Consider the following 21,910-nt stretch of genomic DNA (forward strand, 5'->3'; position numbering starts at 1 on the left):
AAAATGAAAAATTTATCCGGATTTTAATTGAACCCATGTGATTGTAACTGCGCTTAATATCATAATGCGATGTTAACAAACCGGTTTTAGAACGGGGTGTTACAATGGCAGTGCTCCGTTGTTTTCTCAATTGGTTCTTCATATATGAGATAAACTGATGTCTTCTTCACAATGAATTCATTCCCAAAAACAACAACCCTCACTTTCTTACCAGGTTCTATATTTGATACTACTTAGTGCTAGTCCTCATCTTCAAAGGAGGTTAATGTGTAACGCACCATTTGCAGTCGGTTAATTAATATTTATATGATAATAAACGCAGCATACATTATAAATTATATACGAAAGCTAACTAGTTAACTTTTTCTTTTTTTTTCATGTATTACAATTTTCATCGCTTTCTTTGGTCATAATAAAACGGGAAGCATTTTGTCTGTATTTCGGACTACTGGGGATAATTTCTACCATGATAATTTCAACCTGATTGACAGTTTAATATAATTCACGCATAAATCGTATTACCAAGCCATTCATGGCATAGGCTATCCCATACATAACAGATCTCAAAATAATGTCCATAGAGCTACTTACATGTTTAAATCAATCAACCAAAAAAGATGTAATTAAATAAATAACCTAGACATATGCAGACATAACTAACAAAATAGATGATACACTATCAACATGACATAGACATCTTCTATGCACATCAATAGAATACATGATATTTACATCTCAAAAGAAAAACATCATGTCATGTACAAAAAAATGTCAATCAAAACATGACTATCAGGTTAGATAATATCTCTCCTCCGGCCTCTTGTCGCGCGATGCCTCAGCACCATCAGCTACTGTACCTGAAATGGTAATCCCCATAACATGGGGTGAGATGATAATTTCAGCAAACTAGGGGTTCTTGGAGGGCTCCTCCACCCCTAGGTTCATTTCAGGCATAATATCATAGTATAAAAAGTATATATGCATAAAAATATGTATATCAACGAATCTATGCAATAAATAAATCTTACTGGCCAGAAAGTATAACAAGTATATTACGTAAGGAAACACTGTCTGGCAACATACTGTATGAGAAAACACTGTCTCATACTATGTATAAGGAAACGCCGTCTTATGCCTCACATAAAGAAACACCATCTTGTGTGGCACACAAACATACATACATATACATGCAACATATAACAATTCATTTTCAACATACCATATCCTCGGAGTCTGGTGGAGCAAACAGGAGATTAACCCCAAGGACCGAAAGCTTACTTGTAGCTTTCACCTAACCTTGCTTCAAGTCCAAACAAGGTCCTCCACAAATACTTGATAATGCATTATATTTTTATATAATAATGATAAGTTAAAATTTGATGATATAATAAAAAGCACATGTACAAATGGACATCATAAACTCTGAAAAATAATAACCATAAAGACAATAAACCTACTACTAAAGTAAAGTTCATCATTAATTCAACATCTACCTGCACAATTTCTCATTGAAGTCTATCTAGCCATGCCTTTCTCCTATTCATCGGCATCGTAAGAAACATTTCCCTCCGATCAGGATTCATAAATTTTTCTGAAGCTTTCACATAGATCTCATCTGAAACGTCTTCAATCTCATTAAGAGCATTCATACACTTAGCCATAGAATAATTGGGCAATGCATTTGAAGTCTCCTCAATACTTTTAGCCTTATACATCTCAGCATGAACCCTAGGCTCTGAATGTGCCTAAAATCATTCAAGAAAATAGTCAAATGATACTTAAAAATATTGACAATTAAATAAAATCATAACCCTACAAATAAAATCTTAAATGTACCGGAATATAAGATTGCCAAATTTCTTCACCAGCAGTAATGGTGCTGGTTTATACATCCGAACCAAATTCAAAGTATTGCAAGAGTAAAGAGAACTCGTGATTCTTATATCGCAATTTATTGAACTTTTGCTTTATTTGCTTAATGCTAAAAGACCAATTAATTATTAAATTCAGTCTATCTTTCATTGAATTTCATATTCTAGAGTGAAAAAAATCCCTTTTACTCATATTTCCTTTGATGCTCGTCTATCATAATATATATGTAAGGCTTAATTGTTGACCAAATCTTTCACTCTTTTTTATCAACATTAGTTTCCTTCAATCATGAACAAACATTGAATGTAAATAGGAAACTCAAATCTATTGGTAAACTGACTTGAAAAAAATGTTCACAATATCTCATAGCAATGTTAGGGCACAATAAAATAAGAATATCATGGAGTTGCAGGGCCTCTTTGATTGTGTCTTGATTTTTTTGTTTTTAAAACTGTTTTGTAGAATAATTATAAAAACAGTTATTTTCTATGTTTTTTTTGTTTTGAAAGTTAAAAACCAAAACAGAAAATAAAAACAACTGTGACATGTTCTCTAAATTTGATTCTAAAAACAAAAAAATAGTTACAGTTTTTAAAACTTTATTTACAAAACAGACCTTATCAAACGAGTTTTTTTGTTGTTTTATTCTGAAAACTAAAAAACTATTTTTAAAAACTGTAATCAAACAGAGCCATACCATCCCATAATCATGCATTATAGAATTGGAAGTCATCCCTCGCAACTACTGTAAAAATGCATTACCCTTTTAAATTAAGTTCATTACTGTTAACATTTCTTAGTCACTAAATTATTTAAACTGACACACCAAATTATTGCATTGAAAGTCAAGCAGGAAATCGAAATCAATGACCCCATTTTTTATTTAAATGCAATATTATATTAAAAGCCATATAGCAAAATCAATGACTACAATTTTAATCAAAATCATTGAAGGTCGCATGTTTCTAACATCCAATGAAGTCTATAAATGAATTGAAATTATCAAATATATCCTTGAGATAACATAATAACAAAAGAGAAATCTATTAACTACGCCACGTTGACATAAAAATTGTTAGAATAGCCATTGACTATAAAGGGAAGTTAAAAAGTGCGGTAAGTTGTCATAAAGTAATCACTTGACTATCTAGTATATAATTGTTTTAACTCCATTCAGTAGTCACAATCAATATAGCAACATCGCAGTGAAAGATAGAAAATAAAAAATGAAAATCATTTTACCTCTTGATTGTATGGAACACCGGTAGCATCACCTGTAGTTGATAACAAATCTGCCAAGGCCTCCACATCTTGGCCTAAGTTTTTTTGATTTAGCATAGTCCTTTGAAGTTGAAACTTTTTCTCCACTATTGCCATTTCATTATGTTTTGCCTCTATCACTTCAATCTTTTCATTTAAATGCTTGGCCTCATTAGCATTTATTTTCTCCATTTCCGTCATTTCTTCATTTATTTTCAACAGAGTAGGTGTGGTAGTTCTTTCATAGCAGCACACTTCTCCTGGCTTTTCTTTCCCAGACACGGCAGGAAAAGCTTCAGTGGAAGGCTGACCCGAATTTTCAATCTAGTCATGAAGTTTGGTCCAACATTTTTAAAGCAGTGTTAGGAAGAGGTTATTATATTTCAATTCATAAATTATAAAGATAAACTTACAATTGCATTATTTGTTTCTTGGTCTAACTGCTTTCCCTTCTTCCTTTGTAGATTTCCAAAAAGCATTTCAGCTTGAGTGGGGGGATCTGAATTCTCCTTGCTTATGTGCTACAACAAGCAAACAATGGTTTCAGCTCAAAAAACATTCTGAAAATTATGCTAAAATATATAGTTTTCTCAAGTCAGGCTTTATTTAGATTCACAACACTAATAATTATGTAATTTGGCATATTCTAACGTTTGTAGATAAATTAAAAATCATTCATATTTAAATGTGCAAAGAGTGTGACTTTAAATAATATATAAAGTAGGTGTCTAGGTGCATCTTATTTAAAACTGAGAATTATAAATATGTCCATATGCAGAATATATCAAGTGTGGTTCACTAATTCAATTGCATTCTACAAGTGTAGAAGTTCAAAGAATATTAATGTCCTCCTATGGTGCACAGAAACTATGAAAACAGAGGAATAGAGGTTTTAGGAGGTAATGAAGCTACATACTGACTCAACTGGTTCAGAGATGGTCGTTCAATTCTTAAATCCTGCTTCTATCACAACACAAAATACAGAAAAAGGAAAAGGAAAAGAGAAAAACAAACTTTCCCATAGAAAAATGTATATATTTAGACTATTACGACTTACATTTTCATCACCACCTGAAACAATAGCATTTCTATCTGGTGTATGGCAGTGCTCCCCTTTTTCGTCAATCAGTTCATCATATATGAGAAAAACTGTTGTCTTATTCACAATGAATCTGTTCTCAAAAACAAGAACAACATTGACTTTGTTACCAGGTTCTATATTTGATACTACTCTCTGCCACTCCTCGTCTTCAAAGGGGGTTAATGCGTCTCTCTTGTAGAGCTGAATGGTGTTCTTTGTGTAATTTATCACCAACATATTTTTAAGGACTTCTGGTGTCATGTTCTCTGGGGAAGAAAAATAGACAATGCACATGATTGTCTTCAAGTTACGTTCCAGCACTTGAGGGACATCCAAAATTACAGAAGAACCATCACCACTGAAGGCTAACCAATCAGGATAATTGTCACTAGGGAGGAAACCAGGCCCGACGGTAGACATTTTCTGGACAATGAATATAGGTACAAAAAATTAAATTAACTTATTTAATTTATATATATATTCTGCAAGTAAGAGAGTGAACCTGTAAAATGTTTTCTCTAAGAATATTGGTGACATGGCAGTTCATTCCCATTTGAATTAAAAGAGATGTCAAGGAATTTTCTGATCCTGAAATGCGAGCTTGACTGTGACAATCAATTAATGCTGAAGTCTTGATATTTGATACATGTGATGTGCTTGGCATTGCTTCCAACTCCTCATAATTTGTGGTATTTAAAGTATCCAAAATTCTTTCTACAGTTTCATGTAGTTGAACTTTTGAGTCACACTCCACGCAAAGACGTTGAAGCTTCTGAAGGTCTTTAAGAGTATATGATTGACCATGGAATCTACTATTTTGTTCATCTAAGAAAGCTAGAGATGACATGCCCACATATGTTTGAACTTGGGATAAGACACTGTTTGTTGGAGACATCCAAGACCATATAAGAGATGGAAACACATCACGTGAGGATCCTCTATAGCCACACAATGAAATAAATGCAATGCTTTTTGATCTCACAATTGAAAAGGGCACTTCATTTATATCAGTATTATCTGCAATCAGGGTGGTTAAGTTTTCCATCTGTTCTAAGTCCTCTTCCAACTTGTCAATTTTTGAACATCCAGATATAATGAGAATTTTTAACGTCTTCAACTTATAGATGCTTCTTGGAAGTGTACTAAGGCCTGTACAGTCTTTCAAATTTATCAGAAGAATTTCTTTGAGATGTTCTATAGTATCAGAAACCGAAGACAAACGTGGACAATCTTTGAGTATTAACTTCTTCAGATTTGGTATCTTCGAAAAGTCTGGGGTTTGTCTCAAGTTATGAGAATGACTGAGATTGAGAATTTTCAGCTTCGTCAGCATCTGTAAGGAAAGAAAATTTGAAGACATATCAGAGAAGAAGCCTAGAAAAATATATGGAAATAAATAGAATGCAATAGTGAAATTATTAAAAGACATTGATGAGTCTTCTCCAAATAGTTTAAAACCATATATATATATATATATATATATATATATATATATATATATATATATATATAAAAGGCAGGATATTCTTACACCGGTGTAAGAGTTAGAAGTCTTACACTCAATCTTGACCATTGATCCACTTATATTCAATGGCTCACATTACTAAAAAATTTGAGCCCTTAGATATAAGTGGTATTAACGGATAAGATTAAAAGTGTAACTTACACTGGTATAAAATGATCCTGACCTATATAGAGGCAAGATATTCTTACACCGGTGTAAGAGTTAGAAGTCTTACACTCAATCTTGACCATTGATCCACTTATATCCAATGGCTCACATTACTAAAAAATTTGAGCCCTTAGATATAAGTGGGATTAACGGATAAGATTAAGAGTGTAACTTACACTGGTGTAAAATGATTCTGACCTATATAGAGGCAGGATATTCTTACACTGGTGTAAGAGTTAGAAGTCTTACACTCAATCTTGACCATTGATCCACTTATATCCAATGGCTCACATTACTAAAAAATTTGAGCCCTTAGATATAAGTGGGATTAACGGATAAGATTAAGAGTGTAACTTACACTGATGTAAAATGATCCTGACCTATATAGAGGCAGGATATTCTTACACCAGTGTAAGAGTTAGAAGTCTTACACTCAATCTTGACCATTGATCCACTTATATCCAATGGCTCACATTACTAAAAAATTTGAGCCTTTAGATATAAATGGGATTAACGGATAAGATTAAGAGTGTAACTTACACTGGTGTAAAATGATCCTGACCTATATAGAGGCAGGATATTCTTACACCGGTGTAAGAGTTAGAAGTCTTACACTCAATCTTGACCATTGATCCACTTATATCCAATGGCTCACATTACTAAAAAATTTGAGCCTTTAGATATAAGTGGGATTAACGGATAAGATTAAGAGTGTAACTCACATTGGTGTAAAATGATCCTGACCTATATAGAGGGAGGATATTCTTACACCGGTGTAAGAGTTAGAAGTCTTACACTCAATCTTGACCATTGATCCACTTATATCCAATGGCTCACATTACTAAAAAATTTGAGCCCTTATATATAAGTGAGATTAACGGATACGATTAAGAGTGTAACTTACACTGGTGTAAAATGATCCTGACCTATATAGAGGCAGGATATTCTTACACCGGTGTAAGAGTTAGAAGTCTTATACTCAATCTTGACCATTGATCCACTTATATCCAATGGCTCACATTACTAAAAAATTTGAGCCCTTAGATATAAGTGGAATTAACGGATAAGACTAAGAGTGTAACTTACACTGGTGTAAAATGATCCTGACCTATATATATATACTTCTTTCTAATTGAAAAGTTTTGGATTCAAATCCGGAAAATGATCTCTTTCTAATATAAAAAAATAAATCTGGGTATAATAATTGGCCTCACTCTTGTCCGCTATAGTCGGGGCTTGGGAGTATATATATATTTATTGTTTTTGCAATTCGACTTAGATGTGGTGAAGGTAAAAAAACTTCGGAAGATTGCTTCTCCAAAGATTGAAGTTTCGACCTTGGAGTTCAAACTATTAGATTACACGATTTGTGACTTGATATTGGATTTTTTCTGATCATATATCAAGTGTGCGATCCTTATCTCTTACTCGAAGTTTTAGCACAAAATTTAACAGGTGTATACTTTAACAAGTTGTCCTGAATGCTCTCCCATCCTATTCTATGCACTCATTTGTTCTCCCCTTCTCCATCTGCGACGATATCGACAAGTATGTTAGGAACTTTATCTGGGGATCTTCTGATACTCTTAGGAAGGTCCACCTGGTTAACTGAGAGAAGGTTTGCTCCCCTAAGCTAGCTGGTGGGCTCAGCTTCAAATGCTCCAGATTGGTCAACAACGCTATGATCATGAAGACTAGCCATAGGCTGATGGTTGACAAAGATGCCCTATGGTGCAAAGTCCTCAGGGCCAAATATAAGGTGGGAGATGACCTGATTCCTAGTCTTACCAGAATTACAGATGCCTCTAATCTCTGGAAAGGCATCATGAAGACTTGGCCTAATGTTAGAAGAGGATCCAAAATCATTTTAGGGAATGGTTGTAATACAAAATTTTGGATGTACAAATGGATCCCTCAGGTGGACAACTTACTGTCAGTGGCTTTGGAGCCAATTCCTGAGAATCTGCTTCATTGGACGGTAGCAGACGCTAGTTCCGGTGAGGGAGTGTGGAACTGTCATCTCTCTCAACACTTAATTCCCCAACATGTCTCAAATTTAATTGCAGGCTTGATTCCCCTTGACCCAGGAGAGGGTGCTAATGGTGTTTCGTGGGATCCTTCCAAAGATGGAAACTTCTCGATTGGCTCAGCTTACACGCTCATCAATCATGCTGAGGATACTCCCCTCTCTTGGTGGAATACCCTGTGGGCTTGGAAGGGCCCTCATAGGATCCAGTCATTCATCTGGCTATTACTTGGGAATAACCTCCTAACTAACATGGAACGTACGAGAAGGCACATGAGTAGCTCCACTTCCTGTTCGCGGTGCAACTTCCCTCTCGAAGATAGCAACCATATTTTTAGAGGTTTCCCTTGGGTGATTAAGGTTTGGGATTGCCTCATATCCTCAGACCTCCTCAGTTCTTTCCTGTCTGGGCAGTTTCATGATTGGCTGCTTCATAATCTTAACCCTAACAGCAACCCTAGGAAGGAGGAAACGTGGAGGACAATGTTTGTCATTGTCTGCTGGTTAGTTTGGAAGGACAGAAATGACCTTGTGTTTAATGCCACTTCCTCCAACCCTAACAGCCTGGTGCTTTGTGCTAAGAGCCTTTCTTCTAACTTTCTCTCGTCCCAGTCCATCCTCGGCCAAATGGGTGTGGGACAATCTCGCAAGATGGAGGTCTTCATTTTTTGGTCCCCCCTCCTGAGGGATGGGTGAAGCTTAACACTGATGGATCTTCCTTTTTGTCTGGCTTGCATGCCTCTTGTGGTGGTGTCTTCAGAGACAGCTCAGGCAGGTGGCTGGTTGGTTTTTACAAGTCCCTTGGTGTGGGAAATTCTCTCATGGCCGAACTTTGGGGCATGCTTTTGGGCATTCAGCAAGCGTGGAGCAGGGGCTTTCACAAGGTCTGGCTTGAAGGTGACTCCTCCACTGCTATCCACCTGATCAATGAGGGGTGTCCTAAAAACCACAACCTCTCCTCCTTAGTTGGTAGGATCCAATCTTTTATGGCAAAAGACTGGTCTATCAAGATCTCCCACATCTATAGGGAAGGAAACACTGTAGCTGACTCTCGCTGCCATGGCTTCCCCTCATGATTGGCTCTTGCATACTGTCGATAGTGTGCCCTCCCAGTGCTTACCTTTAGTTCAAAAAGATATCCAAGGCATCACTACGCCTAGGATGATTCGTGTGTAACTTCCAGGTCTTTCTCACGCTTGTTTTGTTTGTTATATTTCCTTTTCTCCAAAAAAAAAAAAAAAGTAAAAATGTTAATTTTAAAATTTCATTTTTTTTAAGAAAAATTTTAAACTTAATGCTAAGTATAAGAAAATGTAAACTTTTACAAGAAGCACTTAAAATTAGTGTTATAAAAATTAGCCCGACCCAACCAATTTAATCGGTTGCTAGTAAATCGAATCTCCAACTGGTCTGGTTCAGGTATTGGTTCGGTCATGCATTTGACTTGGTATAAAATCGATGAACCGGTTTTGAATTAGTTTCAATTGATATTAAAATGGCACCAATTTTTTTTAAAAAAATTGGTTTTGTGGAATTTTTGATATAATGCTTAAAAAATACCATTAATGAGATTCAAACTTAGGCCTCATAAATCATGACCTACAACACTTACCACTAAACCGGTAACTCATTAACTCAGTATCCCGACCGAGTCGATTATATTATCAATCATAACATTGCTTAATATTCTCAAAAGACTATAAGAAACCAAAATTAAAAGTGTGAAATTTAGTACTTGTATACAGTGAACTATTTCTTTTATATATAAAATTCATTGAATAATTCTTTATGCTTAGCATTCGATTTGTTTTGAAATGAGTCATTTTAGAGAAAGAATTTTATATCAACTTTAGTATATGTCATTTTATAACACATCACAAAATCAACATAACAACACTTTTATTCCAAACTAATCCAAGTATTCGAAGAGCTAGCAACAATTCCCCCAAAATGTCATTTTAAAAAACAATAAGCCATTAATTATTTCTTCCAACTCTATCTTGTCTTTTCAAATTTTAACTAATTGGAATATGAAAGAAAATTAATGATATGATAATACATTGAGTATTTCAATAAAAAATAAATTAGTCATATGCAGTTATATATTTCTATAAATGAAGTTATTTAGTTTTTTTTTAAAATTCCTGTATAATTGCATTAAATGACAGATATTTTAAAAGGAAGAAAAATGTGAAAACATTATATTTTTCACATTGACCCCAGTTTTCGACATGCATGCTTATCAAATTCTAAAATCATCACATATCCACATTCTAAAAGCACACTATAATTGAATACCAAAAAAATTTAAAAATAAAATAAAAGCACACTATAATTAAGTTGAAGTACTGTTTGAGACACTAAATTTAAGTTTATTGCATCCAAATATATTATTGAGTAAAGCCCCTTTGGGTCCTCAACAAAAAAACACAATCTCCATTTTTGTCCCTTACAAAAAAAATATTCATATTAGTCATTTAAGTTTACTTCTTCTTCTTTTTGTAAAGGAAGGAAGTGGGAACTATGTTTTTTTTTTTTTTTGGTTAGAAACCCAAAATAGTCTTTACTCTATATTATTAGTATTGAAACTAGCTAAACAAAAAGGGAGAAAAAAAAATAGAACTTATTATACCTTGGACTTCGTCCACACTTGTTGCATATTGGAATACTTTAACTCAATGGCAACTAAACTTCCTTGATGAAAGTCTGCAGGTGTATATTCTGAAGGAAATCCATCCCAGCAAAGCCATCTAAGATCTTGTGAAAGATATTTATAATCACCATCAAGTTGTATGCCAGCAAGTTGAAGCAATCTCAGTCTCTTCATCTTCTCAAATGCTTTGGTTTTCAAATCAGTTGTTGTATCCATCCTTGGCAACATCAAAGTCAGTCCCTTAACAGCTATCGTTCCCTGTAAAATAAAATGAACAGAAAAATAAAACGCATAGCAGAAGTAAATGGCTATAAAAAATCTAGGAGCGTAACTGAATGCAATTATGAGGTTTTAAGCTCATTAGGAAGTAAGTATACAGCACTAAACGATTCACAATCAAGCTATTTTTTATTTTATTTTTTTGGAGATATATAGCTAATTTTCTTACTTACGGAGTTAAATAAAGATAACAAATGAATGCTAACAACTGATTCCCAATGTTTATCTTGCATCATTTGAAGTTGGATTAGATTTAAAAACAAAAACCAGCAGGCATGAGTTCTTACTGTTGATCTTTTATGAGAAAAACAAACATCAGAAACAATATTGTGCAACAGCTTATTTTATTCTGACTAATGAACTTGTTTTTAAATACAAAACTGAGCTCATGCGGTTGCTACTAACCAGCTGATTTTGTTGGTCCACAAAATCAGCAACAAACTAACAAAGCAATAACAGTAAAATGTAGTAAACAAAAGACTAATCAATTTAAAAAACAACTAATTAACTCCTAAAAAATAGGACATCAACAGCAGCCTTGAAACACCAACATTCTCCTCCTGGATCAAGTGTTGCACACTCCTAGCTTCTCCCTGAGAAATTCAAATCGACTAACATGAAATGACTTGGTGAATATATCTGCAATTTGGTTTTCTGAACTGCAGTACATTAGCTTCACTTCTCCAGCCTTCTGCACTTCTCTCAAAAAATAATACTTGATCTTAAAATGCTTTGTTCTTCCATGAAATACTGGATTCTGTGAAATAGCTAGAGCAGCTTGATTATCCACAAATACTTCTATGCCTTCTTTTTGCTCCAAATGCAGGTCATCCATCAGCTTCTTCAACCATAATGCTTGGTTTACAGCTGCAGTAGCTGCAATGAACTCAGCTTTTGCAGTTGATTGGGCCACTATTTCCTGCTTCTTTGAACACCAAGAAAAACAAGCTGACCCAAATGTAAAACAATAACCCGAAGTACTTTTCATATCATCCACTGATCCAGCCCAGTCACTGTCAGAATACCCTTGCAACTTAAACTTCTGAATTCTGCAGAATTTGATTCCATATGAAAGAGTACCTTAACACCCTTTTTGCAGCTACCATATGCAGTTCACTTGGACAATTAAGAAACCTGGACAAGACACTTACGGTAAACATAATGTCTAGCCTAGTTGCAGTGAGATACATAAGGCAGCCAATTAAACTCCTATAAACTCTTTCATCTGCAGATTCCGATTCATCTTTCTTTTGAAACTTTTCCTTTTGACCCATTGGAGTACTTACACTCTTGCACTCCTCCATGTTGAATCTTTTCAGAATCTCCTTCAAGTACTTCTTTTGATAGATAAAAATTTCATTTTCAGTTTGTCTAACCTCCATCCCCAAAAAATATGACATCTCACCAAGATCAGTCATTTCAAACGTTTTCATCATTTCCCTTTTGAATGCAGTAATCTGAGAATTATTACTCCCTGTTACCAGCATATCATCCACGTAAAGAGACACCACCACTAAGTCAGATCCTAACTTCTTGACATATAAAGTGGATTCACTAAGACTTTTTATGAAACCCAAACCCAGCAAGTGCTCATCCATCTTGCTGTACCATGCTCTAGGAGCTTGCTTCAAACCATAGAGAGCTTTTCTCAGCAAACAAACCTTCTCCTCCTGATCTGGTAACCCAGTTGCCATTTCATTCTTCTGCATGAATAGTAAGCCTTTGTAATGAAAATGCCCCAACCTTTTGTGCCATATTTCTGAATCACTAGCCTGACACTTGAATGCCGCTTGCTCCTTCTCAAGGGGATTTAGAGAAAAACTCTTCTGTTGCATCTTTATTCTGAACAGCTCCTGACCATTTGAGTCAAAGATCAAACACCTCCCTTCTTCAAATATCACTTTAAATCCCTTTTCTACCAACTGCCCCACACTCAGCAAATTCTGATCAATATCAGGCACGTACATCACACCAGAAACCAGCTTAGTTCCAGCATAGCTCTCTATTGCTACAGTCCCTTTACCTTTCACTTCTAGATACTCTCCATTTCCAATTCTCACTCTTGACTGCAATGACTTGTCAAGGTCTCTAAATAGCTTTTCATCACTTGTCATGTGGTTTGTGCAACCACTATCAACAAGCCAACTATCATATGGAGCACTAGAGGAGAAACAAGAGGCAGCAAATAATTGATTTGCCTCATGCTGGTCTGCAACATGTGCCTCACCTTGCTGCTGATCTCCCTTTTCTTTGCAGAACCTTTCAATGTGTCCAAGCCTATGACACTTTCTGCACTTCACATCTGGCCTCTTCCAACATCTGAAGTGTGGGTGATTCTGCTTTCCACAATGCTTACATGAGGAATGCCCGCCCCAATTGTTCTTAGAGTTGATTGCATTGTTCTCTCCTGCAGCAGCTTCTGAACCACTACTGTCATCTCCTTTCTTCCATCTTACATTATGTTGTTCTTTAGCCTGCAAAGCTCCTTCTGTACTTCCTTCAAGCCTCATTAACCTTCTCTGCTCTTGTGCTTGCAGAGCACTTAGCAATTCTGCCAACTTGATTTGAGACAAATCCTTGGTATTCTCCAAAGATGCAATGGTTGCTTCAAACCTTTCGGGCAAGGAGATAAGAACCTTTTGCACTAGCCTATTATCAGAGAGGTCAGTGCCTAGAGCTCTTGCTTGATTTGCAATATTTACCAACTTATCAGAATACTCCTTAATTGTTTCAGACTCCTTCATCTGCAATCTCTCAAATTGTGTGATTAGATTCAGCCCCTTCATGCTTCTAATCCTCTCATCTCCTTTATACTCATCTTTGAGGAAGTCCCAAATAGCTTGAGCTGATTCACAAGCCATAATTCTGCTGAAAATGGCAGGTGAGACAGCAACATATAAACAAGACTTTGCCTTTGCTTTTCTTGTTATCCTCTCCTTATGAAACTTGATCTGATTGATGGTTGGATTATCAGGAAGGGGAGCAACTTCATAATCTTGTTCTATAGCTTCCCAAAAATCGCAACCCTCTAGATAGGCTTGCATTCTCACTGCCCATGCTTGATAATTTTCTCCATCGAATATTGGTGGAGCCATTGCTGAAAAACCACTCGATCCTCCCTCCATTAATTTCTCAAGTCACTCAGCCCCTTAAGATCAAGAAGGCTCTTGATACCAATGTTGATCTTTTATGAGAAAAACAAACATCAGAAACAATATTGTGCAACAGCTTATTTTATTCTGACTAATGAACTTGTTTTTAAATACAAAACTGAGCTCATGCGGTTGCTACTAACCAGCTGATTTTGTTGGTCCACAAAATCAGCAACAAACTAACAAAGCAATAACAGTAAAATGCAGTAAACAAACTCCTAAACAAAAGACTAATCAATTTAAAAAACAACTAATTAACTCCTAAAAAATAGGACATCAACAGCAGCCTTGAAACACCAACACTTACAGTATCTTTTGATAACACATCAAGCACGTCTTCTTGGAGCCATAACCTAGTGCGCTCCTCGGCCAACTCTGGTGATTTCTCCCGAACAATTTCTCTTCCCATGTCTCGTAGCAAATCATGCATTCCGAGCCTGTTCTTAATGTTAACAGTTACAAGACTTTTTTCTGCAAGTTCCCTTATTCCAATTTCTGCAAAAAGCCCACAGTCATTTAATATCTCAATTACATCATCTCGATCCTTCCCAATAAAGAAAAAAGCTATATCAAGGAATATTTCTTTCACTTTGTCATCGCTTAAACCATCAAAACTTATTTTGAGCTTCCTCAGTATTTCATGATTGGGAATGATTTTGAGTTTTTCCAATGCAATCTCCCAGTCCCTTATCCCCCTAGAATTCAAAAAGGACCCAAGTACTTGAAGAGCTAACGGCAATCCCCCGGAATATTCAACTACATCTCTAGAAAGATGAGCAAAACCTTCCCTTGGACTTGCTTGCTTGAACGCATGCCAACTAAAAAGCTCAAGAGATTCACTTTTCTTCATTTCTTTCATTCTGTATAGGCGGTCAACTCTAAGCACACTAAGTAGATGTTCATCTCTTGTTGTGATGATTATTCTACTTCCTCCACCAAACCATTCACGACCTCCACACAAAGCATTCAATTGGTCCAATTTATCTACATCGTCAAGCACAAGAAATATCCTTTTTTGGCTAAGTCTCTTTTGTAATTCCATTTTTCCTGATTCAGTTGTATCTATCTTCAATTTTGTTGTTTTGTAGATATCAGAAAGAAGCCTTTGTTGTAAAGAAACTTGTCCATTATTTTGTTCCCAAACTTCCCTGACATTTAGGAGGAAGCTCTTAGCCTGAAAATTGCGACCAATTTCATTATAAATGGCTTTGGCAATGGTTGTTTTACCAACCCCTCCCATCCCCCACATGCCTAGGAGTAGAGGATGTTTTGTTTGTTGGTTGTTCAATAGTTGAATCACATCTTGCACTCGAGATTCTACTCCCACCGGATGTTCAGCAACAAACAAAACCGTGTCGTCTAGCAAACCAGTAACACGTTCAACTATATTCCTGATATCTTCACTTTCATCCCTGTAAAATATGAACCCGAGATAGAGCAGTAAGCATTATATGACCATTCTCCAACATGTGGACATATATACCAAAACAAGAGGAGGAATTTTTAGTGAAAAAATGATAGCAACATACTTAATTTCAGAGAAGTTTCATTGAAATGGGATACAAAGTGCTCTCAAATTTTTTATTTTTTTTATTTTACATATTAAATCACGTGAGTATAAATATATGAAACAATCATTACTTCAAGAGAGTGGATAATCGCCTACGGTTTTAGCCAGCCCAATCGCCTAACCCAACCCTACGGGCACACAGAATCTTTCCCAACATTAGAATGTCTTACTTGGGATACTCCCGCATTCTCTTTGTCCTCAAAGCCAATGAAGAGAAAGAAAGTGGACGCGAGTCAACAAATGAAGTGAACACTTTTCTCTTTTCGATAAGAAAAATCCTTTCTATTTAGTTGTTGTAATTTAAAGTGATTAATTGATAGAAAAATCTGTTTAGTATTTTTTTATTTTTTTTTTGGAAATAAGGGAAATACACAAAAACAATTACATCCTACAAAGTCTTGTTCCATAACATCTCTACATAAAAGATCTCTGCATCCTAACGGAGGCTCAACAAAAAGATGGACTTCCCAATCATGGAATTGGTGGGCAAAAGAAGCTAGTCAATCAGCGAGCCTATTTTAAGGGTGTTAATCGGAATTTAGCTTAAATAGGATCGTAAGAAAGTTTACGCTAATATATAACATATTTTAAGGGTGTTGTGATATCATAGTTATAACAAATTAGATTATATTTATTTACAAAAAAAAAAAAAAATTAGATTATATTTAGAGTATGAGTAGTATCCTAGAAAAAATTCTATAAGATTAAAAAGGTACTACAATTAGTTGAGAAGCTTAGAGAAATTAAATTTAAAGACTAGCAATTTATCATGCAACTAAGAGGAATGGGAATTTATTACATTTCGCGTATCACTTCTAAGTTATTTATCCTATTTTAGATGGGTTTTATAATTCTCATGTTGAATGAGAATTGAAATCTCATGTTGTAGAGATAAAAAGCATGTGGGACCCATGTGTTAGAAAAAATTATATGTAGGACCCATGTCAACACGGAAATCGAAGGGTGTGTAGGAAAACTTGAATTCTCATGTTGAATGAGAATTATAAAACCCATTTTAGATTCTGCAATTGATCCCGATTAGGGGTGTTAAAAACGAGCTGACCGTCCGGATAGCTCGTAACCCGTGAAAAATAAATCGAGTTAAGTTGGCAAAAATAAGTTATTAATCCGAGCTAGCGCGACTCGATTAAGCTCGGACAAAATCGAGCCAACCCGCAGGCCAAATTAGTGTTACTACCAATGTTATTATCAATTTTTTCATATATATATATATATATAGGGAGAGATCTTTTGACTATAGAGTAAGACTTACAATTCTTACTCTCCATCTCAACCGTTGATTTTCGTCCATCTAACGGTTACTATTTATTTGAAATAAATAAATAATTAATTGTTATAGATAACCGTTAGATGGACGAAAATCAACGGTTAAGATGAGGAGTAAGAGTTGTAAGTCTTACTCTAGAGTCAAAAGATCCCTCCCCTATATATATATATATATATATATATATATATATATATATATATATATATCTACCACTCTCCAACATCGTTAGATCAGAATCTCAATAGGAGAGAGAAATAATAAATGTAATTGAAATTCTGATCTAACAATATTGGAGAGTGGTAAGCAAAGGTAGGCAAAAGTAGGTAGAAAAAATGGTAGATAGAATAACCTATCTATATATATATAGAGAGAGAAGATATTTTTACTATCAATTAGTGTTACTACCAATGTCACTACCAATTTGTTTCACTATTTAATCGATTATGTTGATATAACGATTCTAATTTAACTTTCTAAAAATCTTCTTTCTTCTTTCTATATTTAATATTTTATATTTATTTTCACCTTTGTATGGTTACGATTCCCCATATTTAATATGAAAGCATTAAATATGGGGAATCATAACCATACAAAGGTGAAAATAAATATAACCGTTAGATCAACATAATTGATCTAGCCGTGAAACAAACTGGTAGTGATATTGGTGGTAACACTAATTGGTAATAACAATATGTATATATATATATATATATATATATATATATATATAGTCTTTAATGTTTCTACAGTGAATGTAGATAAGTTGTCTACATTCGCTCCCAAAGCGACATAGTTTTGGGTTAAAAAATTAAAAAGTTATAACGAAAAATACTGTTATAATTCTGAAATAAATTATAATTACAAAAATACCTTGATTTTCGCCTCAAAACGACATCATTTTGGGCTCAATGTAGATAAGTTATCTACATAGATTGTAGAAAAAATGAACCCATATTATATTTATATATATATAGGATAAAGTATTTCTCCTGTCAACGGAGATAAGTTATATCCAGTGAACCAAAAACGACGTCGTTTTGAGGCAGAAATCAAAGTGTTTTTGTAATTCTATTATTCTAATATATTGCATAACTATATTAGTTTTTATCATTATAATTTTTTTAATCTTATAACCCCAAAACGACGTCATATTGAGCTCACTGGAGATAACTTTATCACCAGTGACTGGAGAAATACTTTTCTCAAATATATATATATGGAAAAAATAAAAATTCAGTCAGTGGACCGTCAAGCGCACTAAGTTCTCCCGCGAGAACACAGTTATAGTAAATATTATAATGGAGAACACTAAGTTTTCCAATGCACTATTCCACTCGTTTTTCCCTTTACAAAACAAAAAGGACCCAAGGACTTGAAGAACTAGCGGTAATCCCCTGGAATATTCAACTATAACATTAGAAAGGCCCTCAAGACGTTTAGCAGGACTTGCTTGGTTGAACGCATGCCAACTAAAAAGTTCAAGAGATTCATTTTTGTCCATTTCTTTCATTCTATGTGCATGGTCAACTCCAAGTTGAAGAAGTAGATGCTCATCTCTTGTTGTGATGATTATTACACTTCCAGGACCAAACCATTCACGACTTCCACACAAAGCTTTCAATTGGTCAAATTTATTCACATCGTCAAGCACAAGAAGTAATTTTTTTTGGCGAAGTTTTTCCTTTAATATCACTGTTTCTGCTTCAATTTTACCTATCTTTTCGTAGATATCAGAAAGAGGCCGTTCTTGTAAAGAAATTTGGCCATTATTTTGTTCCCAAACTGCCCTAACTTTTGGGATGAAGCTCCTTGTATCAAAATTGCGACCGATTTGTTTATAGATGTATTTGGCAACTGTTGTTTTACCAATCCCTCCTATCCCCCATATCCCTAGAAGTAGAGAATGCTCTGATTTTTTGCTGTTCAATAGTCGAATCACTTCTTCTGCACGAGATTCTACTCCCGCTGAATGCTCAGTAACAAACAAGGATGCCTTATCTAGCAGACGAGTAATAACCTCAACTACATTGTCCATATCTTCACTTTCACTTCCATTATATCTAAACCCAACATAAATTACATAAACATTGTATAACCATTCTCCAACATGCATGTGAAAGAATTAAAAGAAGAGAAGGTTTTTTTGCCAAAAAACGATAGTTGCACATATACGAATACGAGTGCATGTGTGCATGTGCCAAATCTCAACTATTTTAAAATAAAAGGTTGCATTGAAATTGGACAACAAATATTCTCCAATAGCTTCTTACATTTAAAAGCATGTGAATATAAATACGGGGTTTTATTTTTTCATGTGACGGAGATAGATATCTCTTACCATAGACGCATAATGTAGTGTGCCCACTATCAATTTAAAAAAAACAAATGGTGGCACAAGTTTTTATGTTAGAGAACATGAGATAGTTATCTTATGCAAAATGAGAAAATAATTTTCCTATAAATATATGCAAAAATCATTTTTTTTCAAGTGAATAGGATGTAAATGGGCTAGGCCGGCCTACAGGGGCCTACGGCTTAGCCTATATTAGGTCAGGCTTGACTTATTATAAATAGTCAAATAAAACAGGCCTAGGTTATTAAAAAAACTTATTTAAAAAGTAGGTCATACGCTTTTTTTTGTACATGTCAGACCTATAAACTTACATGTCGGTGTATATCATGTTATTTATTTTAAATAAAATAAATAAAATTATTATTTTAATAATTTTGAATAATAAAAAATATTATGTTAGTTTTTTTAATTATAAAATATTTAATATGATTTAACAGACTAACAGGCCTAGACCAAAACTTTTATTTGTTAAATATAGGTCAGACTAAACTTATAATTTGGGCCTACACAGGCTAATAGATCAGATTAAATCCAAAGTTTTTTATACAAATCTAATCTATTTAAACCAAAGTCTAACCTATTTACACCCCTACAAGTGAACAAACAACAAAACAATAAAAGTAAATATTTTGATTTGAAATAACATGTGTCACCCTATCATATCACATATTTATATAAGCAAAAAAATTATTATTCCACAAGCGCGTACGAATTGGTTTGTTTGTATTAAATTAGGAACATTTCGAAGGGGAAAAAAAAGGTTACGAATAAGGAACTAGTGGATGTTTGGTACGAGAGATATTTTTTTTACTAAGAAGAAAAGATTTCTGAAAAATATGGAGGGAAAATTTTTTTGTAGGGTAAGTTACAAAAAGATATTTGGTAGGACAAAATTTTGTCGTCAATATTAAGTTAATTTTATAAATGCTATGTTTGGTTATTTATAAAATATTGACAGAAATCTTCCTAAATGACAAAATTATCCTTATTTTTAAATTTTGAAATGACAAAATTGATATCAAAAAATTTGACACTACTGTTTCTTATTTCCAGTAAGCTCTTATTATATTATTATTATTATTATTATTTTGTTCCATAATACAAAAACCTGACAACATCAATTGAGCTTAGACGAAGACGCTGATGTATTATGTCAGGACATTTTGGTCTCCAAATTTTAGTACAAGAATCTGAGATGTGGGGAAAAATAAAAATCATGGAGGAATGGGTTTATTTTTTAGCAATGAGTAGTTAGAAATTAAAATTATGGGATTTTTTTTTTTTTCCAGAATTGTTTTAACAAAAGCTCATCAAATATGGGAATAAAATTTCTCATCCCCGTTTTCCCAACATTTTCCCCAAAAAGTTGTTACCAAACACCCCTATACAAAAATGCTAGTAACACTACTTAAAGACAATTTTTCAAATTCCTTTTTGGGGTAAAGATAGACAAATATTAATTTGAGTGAATATCGGATAAATTTAAATGTGCCAATATAGCACAACATTAAGCCAAGTTTCCTTTCAACTAAGGAGCTATACATAAGTGATTGAAGAGGGAGAATTGCAACTGGTGTTTGTGTCCCTCAGGGACGAAAGTCTACCATAAATAATAATTGCGATCCAGCTCAATAAAAAGTAGTGGAAGATTAGTTAATTTCTCTTTCTGATAAGTTAAAATAGTGTAATTAGTTATTTCTTTTACCGTTAATAAAAATGAAAAATTAGCTAAACAAGGATTAAAATGCAATGAACATTGTTTACCAAAAAAAAAAAATTGCAATGAAGATTGAAGAATTTCGAAGCACTAACTGTTAAATTACCTAGAATGTTCGACAACGAACCCTGGAATGCCGCTAGCGTCACGAAGCGCCGTCCTCCAACTCAGCACTTGGTCTTCATCCGGGGAAATTCTGTTCAAAAGTTTATCAAATGCTTCTCCAAACTCACCTTTTTGATGAGATACTTCTGAGGAATCTACACCATAGAACACTGGCACGACCTTCCCTAATTTGGTTCTTTGACGCTCCATTATTACCTCCAACTTTTGCAGACACAATCGTGAACCTGCATAATTTCTTGAGAAAACAATGAAATAATTCTCAGAGTTTCTGATTGCTGGCGGTAGAGAGGTTGAATTCTGATCTCGATTTTGAAACTCCTTATCATCATCCACAAAATAAGTAGCTCCGGCATTTAGAAGAGAGTTGCAGAGAGTTGAAGTGAATGAGTTTTCTCCACTGAAACTCAAGAATACATCGTAGCCACTTGGTGTGAGTAAATCCATGGCGATCTAGACAAGAACAGTAAGATGAGATGAGATGAGATGAAAGGAAAGAGTTGAGTCGGGAAACTGCAGTGCTGCCAGTGCAGTGTAGGTGCACGAGAATCTTTTTTGGACAAGAACAGTAAAGCAGAGCGTAAGGCCAAGTGATGATTGCAAAACCACCTTTATATAAAATGGCACGCCACAATTCCCATCAGGCACTATCTCTTGTTAATTATCTCTTTTTATAAAGTTATCATTCCGCCCATTATAGTCATAGATTTGAAGTTGGTTATATTATAGGAAATAACATTATTATTATTATTATTATTATTATTATATATATATATAAAAGAGTAGGTTATATTTATAAAAAATTATTTATAAATACTTACAAAATATATTATGTACTATGAGTATTATATGTTTAAGTAATAT

General features: G+C 34.3%; 1 protein-coding gene across 1 annotated transcript; it reads right to left on the reverse strand.

The window, feature by feature from the left end:
• Positions 1-1,505: 1,505 nt before the first annotated feature.
• Positions 1,506-21,493, reverse strand: LOC133290367 (disease resistance protein Roq1-like). Its single transcript, XM_061488436.1, has 8 exons — positions 21,030-21,493; positions 18,161-18,913; positions 14,303-15,407; positions 10,544-10,822; positions 4,716-5,546; positions 4,190-4,636; positions 3,115-3,456; positions 1,506-1,745 (listed from the first exon to the last, which is right to left on the reverse strand). The coding sequence occupies exons 1-8, from the start codon at positions 21,491-21,493 to the stop codon at positions 1,506-1,508; spliced, it is 4,461 nt and encodes a 1,486-aa protein (XP_061344420.1).
• Between the last annotated feature and the right edge of the window lie 417 nt (positions 21,494-21,910).

This window comes from Gastrolobium bilobum, unplaced genomic scaffold (genome assembly GCF_033153095.1).
Source record: "Gastrolobium bilobum isolate Gb01-03AN ecotype WA unplaced genomic scaffold, APGP_CSIRO_Gbil_v1 utg13761, whole genome shotgun sequence".
Lineage (NCBI taxonomy): Eukaryota > Viridiplantae > Streptophyta > Magnoliopsida > Fabales > Fabaceae > Gastrolobium > Gastrolobium bilobum.

Excerpts from the sequence above, each read along its gene's own strand:
- LOC133290367 (XM_061488436.1), bottom strand. The coding sequence starts at position 21,493 with ATGGATTTACTCACACCAAGTGGCTACGATGTATTCTTGAGTTTCAGT. Across the intron at positions 10,823-14,302 it reads ATGTGTTATCAAAAGATACT|GGAACGATAGCTGTTAAGGG; the intron begins GTAAGTGTTGGT and ends TTTATTTTACAG. Across the intron at positions 5,547-10,543 it reads AAGTGTGGACGAAGTCCAAG|ATGCTGACGAAGCTGAAAAT; the intron begins GTATAATAAGTT and ends CTTTCCTTACAG.